Below are 6,311 nucleotides of genomic sequence, written 5' to 3'. Positions count from 1 at the left end.
TCATATGCCTATTCACTATTGTCCGCGCTCCTATAGTTGATCCCAAGTGAAAGTTAGTGTTGATGTCATATACCTATTTCCTATTGTCTGAGCTTTCCAATAGTTGCTCCCTATGTTGGGCACTAGTTTCTCTCAAGGAAGAGAATAATTATGACATCTTGGTCAATGTATGCTAATAATTCTTGTTGGGTTATAGATTTCCCACATGTATGCTCGACAAAAGCAATTGTGGCCTACCTAATGATACCACCTCGAGCTCCACTACATCCCAAGTTTTTGCTCAACACAGGCAATTGTATCCCAAAGTTCCACCACATCCTAGGTTTTTGCTCAACACTTGGAGCAAACATCTTTCTAAAGACACTGAAATTAAAAACTTCAATCAAACCTTGCCATTACTAGGTATAATGAAGTAAAAAGAATGACATCATAAAGCATGATCTTGGTGGTTTCAATAAAAAGTCAAGATGGTTCACACAAGGGAGACATTATGCCTCCATAATTACGTGAACATTTATATGTTTTGTAACATTTGGTTCAGTACCAATAACACAATCATGCTATGGACTTGAGATAAGCTTAGAACATAAGCTGACACGTTATTGAGATGAGCTTAGACCATAAGCTAACACACTGTTGAGATGAACTTAGACCATAAGGTTACAATCCCTTGTTTTCTTTTCTCCTAAACCATGTCAATTGTCATTGCTCTCTACATCCTTAGAGGTGGATGGGACACCAATTCAAAAATCCTTTTAAGCCATGTCAACCACATAGTTGCATCCTTGTAGAAGCTGTTTCAGCAACTCACGTAACAAGGAGTGATGATTCCCAAGTCGTGAAACAATGAATGGAAAAGCACTGCCCAAAATTTTGCAATTGCATTTGCATATGATTAAGAATTTCTCTTTAGAAAATCATAAACTTTCTAACCATCCATGGATCCAATTACCCTCATTCAAAACTTCATTACCATGCATCGTGTTTTCCGCTATCTCACATTTATATATTCCACACCGAATCGGCAAATCCTTAGTAACGTCGTGTGAAGTTTCTGCCACTATTCTACACTCAGATGACATGATAAAAGACCACTTCCAAAACCACCTCTATTGGGAGCACCCAAGAAACCCTCTCGTTTAGTATTACTATTATTATATCATCCATATCCACTATAGCCACCAACATATTTACTTGGTGCATGTGAGCTCATCTTTGCTTTCACTGTCACTGCTGTTGGAGCCTTTGAAAACTCTGGAAAATCTACCAACCTTTGATCCTTGCATTGTTTCTTTGCTGCATTGTAAACATAAACCATGTAAAAGTACATACTTACATATGATAAGCCAAGCAATGCTTAAAATTTTCCGTCATATACAACACCAACTGACCATTATCTGCCTGCTTATGTTCATTATAAGGCTTCCGCTTGATATGATCAAACTTTTCCACTGTAGCCTTCTTGGAAAGCTTCGCATTCTGTCAAAAGAAATAAAATGGAATATAAACATCAGAAAATAGTACTATAGATGGGGGAGAATAGTGTTAAAAGCATAAAATGGATTTAATCATTTGCAAGTATGCATACAAACAGTAAACACAAAAATGGATTTGATGACTTGCAAATATGCATATAGAAGATGGTTATGGAAATTGGAACACAAAACGGATTCAATAGTTTGAAACATGCACATAGGTGGGAACGCATGTTAGAACAAAACAGATGTAATTGTTGAAAATATTCATATAGGCACTAAAAAGTATGTTGTTAAAGCATATTGAATGGATTCAATCATTTGTAAATATGCATCTTGAGAATGCACAATTTTTCAAAAAGCCTGTTTTAAACATCACCAATTAATGCTACAGATGGGGAATCATTTTGTTAAACGAATAAACTGGATTCAATCATTTGCAAACACGATACAAACTGGAAACATAAAATGGATTCAATCATTCGTAAATATGCATACAAACAGGAAACATAAAATGGATTCAATCATTTGCAAATATGCATACAAATAGCAAACATAAAATGGATCAATCACTTGCAAATATGCATATAGATAGGTATGTAAATTTGAATAAAAAATGGATTCAAACATTTGAAAACTAACATCACTTCCAAATACGCATATAGATGGTTACATATGCGAACACAAAATGGATGCAATCATTTGAATATATTCATATAGACACTAGAAAATATGTTAACGCATATCGAATGGACTCAATCATTTGCAAATATGCATACTGAGAATGCATCATTCTTAATTTGACATCAACAAACAACATTCAAGTTCACAATTCTAACACCAACACCATCTGAATCAATCCTGCAGTATGGATATGAATTCTTGACTTACTCATATATCTCACAAATTTAGATTAACAGATTCAAACCCTCAACCTCTTCTTTAGGAGCTTAATGCACACGCTGCTCTGTAGCAGACTCTTCTTAACTCTCAAACGTCTCGAATCCTTATTCATCCCTTCTTTTGATTGGCCAGAGTTAGCCCCAGTAAACTCCACTTCATCCTCTTTCTAAGGTTTCAAAAGCCTCTATTTATAGGCTTCTTCTTACTTTTTCCTTGCATTCTCTTTGCTTTCCTTTAATCTAGTGCTTTCTTCATATGGTCTTAGTTCACACACATACACACATAAAAGCACCATGGACATAAACAATTGGGCACACTGATACACATATATGTACGGCTCAATAAATGACAACGACAAGAAAAATTGTTGTACTGTAGGACCAGCTCTTACCTTATTTAATGAAAAAACATATGGCAGATTATAGATCTAGTAAGACCCTAGCTTTTCTAAAATATATACATCAGGAAAAAGATTTAAACATAAAATGGATTGAATCACTTGTAACTATGCATATAGACGGGTGGATTCTGTCACAACATAAACTGGATTTAAAAAATTCAAATATGCATATAGACAGGATGTATTGTCTTATACAATATATTCAATCACTTGCAAATATGCATACAGATAGAGTGCATCCTGTTATACAAAAGATTCAACCATTTCCAAATATGCATATAAACAGTAGAACCAGGGATTCAACTATCACTAACCCCCCATTAAGAGGAAATTTGCATACAGACATAATAACTGAAAAGAAATCGCGAAGGGGTCTTACATTTATTGAGATTCTCTTATCGCCAACCTCATCATGTGATCTCTCTGGACCAGACCTCCGTACGCTATTCTTTGTTCCTACCAATAAGCTACTGTTATTAGATTTATTTATGGGTTCATCTTTTACTTCCATACCCAGATGAATGGCATTTCCATCGATCTCCTTCTTTTTCGGTACTTTGAAGACCAGGGTGCAACTTGTTTTTCCCTTCTTAGGATCCAATGGAATGGCTGATTCCATCCTGGATTTTGGGTCCAAAGAAAATGGATCCTCTTTAACAGGTTCAGTTTCGGGAACTATCATCCAGAGATGCATCAAAGATAGAGACTCTTTTAGTAGTCTAAAGTATAAACATGGTTTTGCGTAAATATCAGCATTTATTGAAGAGACCAAGTAGTATAGTTTAGGAGGACTTACACACATCTTTCAAGAAACTGAAGAGTTGCTGCAAGCATATCAACACAATATGGTTAGGTTTTGGTCTTTAAATACTTGTATAAAGAATCAAAAAGTTATTTCTAACATGTTGGGTGTCAAATTCTCGCTCTCATAGCACAATGAAGACCCCCATTAAGAGAATGGACAGAAAAGGAAATAGATGACAAAGTGACAATATTATACCTCAGGCATTTCAACAGAAGTACTCTGGCAAGTAAGTGTTGAATCCTGGTTTAGAAAACTGAAGGCCTTTCCATCATTTGTTGTGTTTGCTGCAGGTTCCATAGTTTTATCTAGATCACTTAGACATTGATCAAATATATCTTCTGTTCTGCCTCTTTTACCATCATTAGAACCTGTGTGAAATTATCTTCATCTTAGACTATATTGATCCTTCCATCAACTTCTATATAATTATGTCTAGTTTGACCCGGAACCTGATATAGCTGCATCGGAAATTTGGCTTCCACCATCTACCCAAACATGAACCAAACCTTTCCAGCTCCTGTCAGTCAAGCACAGGGAAATTAGTGATGTTCTCGTTCTTGAAATAGCATACTTAACGTTCATGAATTTGCTCAAACATTGTTGAGATCCCACCTAACAAGCCGCTTGACTATCGATCGTACTTGGGAGGATCCATGCTTTCGAAGACAATTAACTTGTTTTCCAATCTCAGTAATCTGTTTTAAAGGAGACCATTTCATAACTATTAGCTAACAGTACATATTTCACATGATTATGATACCTAACCTCAAGCATACATATATAGCCTTAAATTATTAATGGAGTCAATAAGGCCAATGATAGAAAAGTTCATTAGCTCTTATGCTAGGCAAAATTTAAATTACAAACTTGTCTCCAATCTTGGTAGTGAATTATAGTTCAATGACATCAAGAAGACCATTTCATAAATATCAATCAAAATTGCACACCTCAGATGACTATAAGACCAAATATAGATAACCAATAGAAATAAGTAATGTTTATGTCAATTTTCGCTTCACCTACATAATACAATCATTTGTTTAGTAGAGCATCTTCTGCAAGTCAGAAATATTTGGGGTTTAGAGTTTTTCTTGCTACCCTGGCATAGTAGTATTTCTTTTTTATAAACAAGAACTGTCTTTTTCCTAGTCATTATGCATATACTCTATGCAGATTTACAGTCATAAACAATATTATTCATCAACCACCTTCAAAATGTCTAGACTAAGGTGCATGGTCTCCAGCCTCTCCAAGCATTGTAAAATTGCACTCTCTGACTGCAAATCAAAAACATGAAAACGAGAACTTTAGTCATTCCTCCCAATATGAGCACAAAGCAGAAAAGCATGTGTTTGAAAATATCTCTTCAGATAAGGGTGAAAATGCATTACTTGATCCTTCTCTTGAAGGGTGTCTTTGATCCAAAGAAGCTCTTTATAAGGTATCTCATCACCACACTCATGCTGTAGCTCTAATAATTTCTCCTCGTGCATCCTCACTTCTCCCTTTTTTCTTGTCTCTACAGTTACATCAGTCACCCTTGATATACTTGCACTCGATACGTTATCACATATCTTCCTTTCCGTTTTGTTATGTTTTACACTAAGAGCTTTTTCGTCACTCTTTCTCACTTCATTTGTGGTTATACTGGTAGTAGCAATTGATATACTAGCCCTTGTTTTATCTTCTTTGCCACTACTTCCTTGAGATGATGATGATGGATGTAATAAGTTTCTTGAAAAGAGGATTTCTGCTATTTCACTCCTTTTCATTTTGAATTCATTACAATGATCTGTTGCAGCCAATATAATTGCTTGTTCGATCAATGTCCATATATCTGTACCAGAGTTTCTAAAGTAGTCTCTCCAGTGATCCATTATGAAATGGAAAGCACCAAACTCTGCAAGATCTTCACCACCCCCTTATGTCAGTAATTGTCGTTACTAGAGTCAAACAGTTCAATCCACCAAGGTGACCAAATCAACACAAATTATCAAGGAGACTTAATCCAAGTTATTTCATTGCCTCTTAATCCTTTCTATTCAGCTTGATTAGGTTTTGGGGAGAGATTAACAAATCACAATAAGGATCGTATCTTGGGGGTTGTCAAGAAAAATGTAATCCAACAAGATCAATCAATAATAAACAATGCAAGAGAGATAACCAAGTTGATATGTACGCCTCTTAATCCTTGTGATAGGTTCGAATTTACAATCCAACACAATGAACCAAGAATATCACATATAATCCAAGTGATCGTTTGGTCTCTTAATCCTTGTGATAGGCTCAAACTTAAAATCCAACACCCAAGAATATCACAGATAATCCAAGTGATGGTTTGGTCTATTAAAACTTCTGATCGGAAGAAATGGCAGTATTCAACTTGATAAGGGGTTTGGGCCAAATCCAATGGATGGATCGGATATATGTGTACAAACCAAGTGATCTGTTGGTCTCTTAATCCTTCTGATCAGAAGAGATAAACAGTATGCAGCGCGATTAGGCTTTATGGTCAAATCCGATAGAAAGAACTCAGATATACACAAACATATGTGTTGTGTGTGTGTGTGTGTGGATTGATTTGTTACGTGTTGATCGCAGGCTAAGATCAGACCATTCACTTAATAACAAAAGGTTACCTCACACAGAGTTAACGATCAAAGCTTTCGATCCTCCCATACAGATGATGGGGCGTTACGAACCAGAGAGACAGAGAAGGAAGGGGGGG

At 35.8% G+C, this 6,311-nt stretch overlaps 1 protein-coding gene across 1 annotated transcript; it reads right to left on the bottom strand.

The window, feature by feature from the left end:
* Nucleotides 1-427: 427 nt before the first annotated feature.
* LOC147850942 (uncharacterized) lies at nucleotides 428-6,311 on the bottom strand. The gene is made up of 9 exons (XM_087335825.1): nucleotides 4,975-6,311; nucleotides 4,792-4,860; nucleotides 4,196-4,278; nucleotides 4,033-4,100; nucleotides 3,779-3,951; nucleotides 3,575-3,602; nucleotides 3,158-3,453; nucleotides 1,392-1,479; nucleotides 428-1,296 (listed from the first exon to the last, which is right to left on the bottom strand). Exons 1-9 carry the CDS (start codon nucleotides 5,458-5,460, stop codon nucleotides 1,160-1,162), a joined length of 1,428 nt encoding a protein of 475 aa, XP_087191951.1. The 5' UTR covers nucleotides 5,461-6,311; the 3' UTR covers nucleotides 428-1,159.

Source organism: Azolla caroliniana, unplaced genomic scaffold, assembly GCF_043228905.1.
Source record: "Azolla caroliniana isolate FFs.n. ecotype wild unplaced genomic scaffold, voAzoCaro1.0.p SCAF_20, whole genome shotgun sequence".
Lineage (NCBI taxonomy): Eukaryota > Viridiplantae > Streptophyta > Polypodiopsida > Salviniales > Salviniaceae > Azolla > Azolla caroliniana.
Note: the sequence above shows the minus strand (reverse complement) of the source record. Positions and strands in the feature narration are given on the sequence as shown.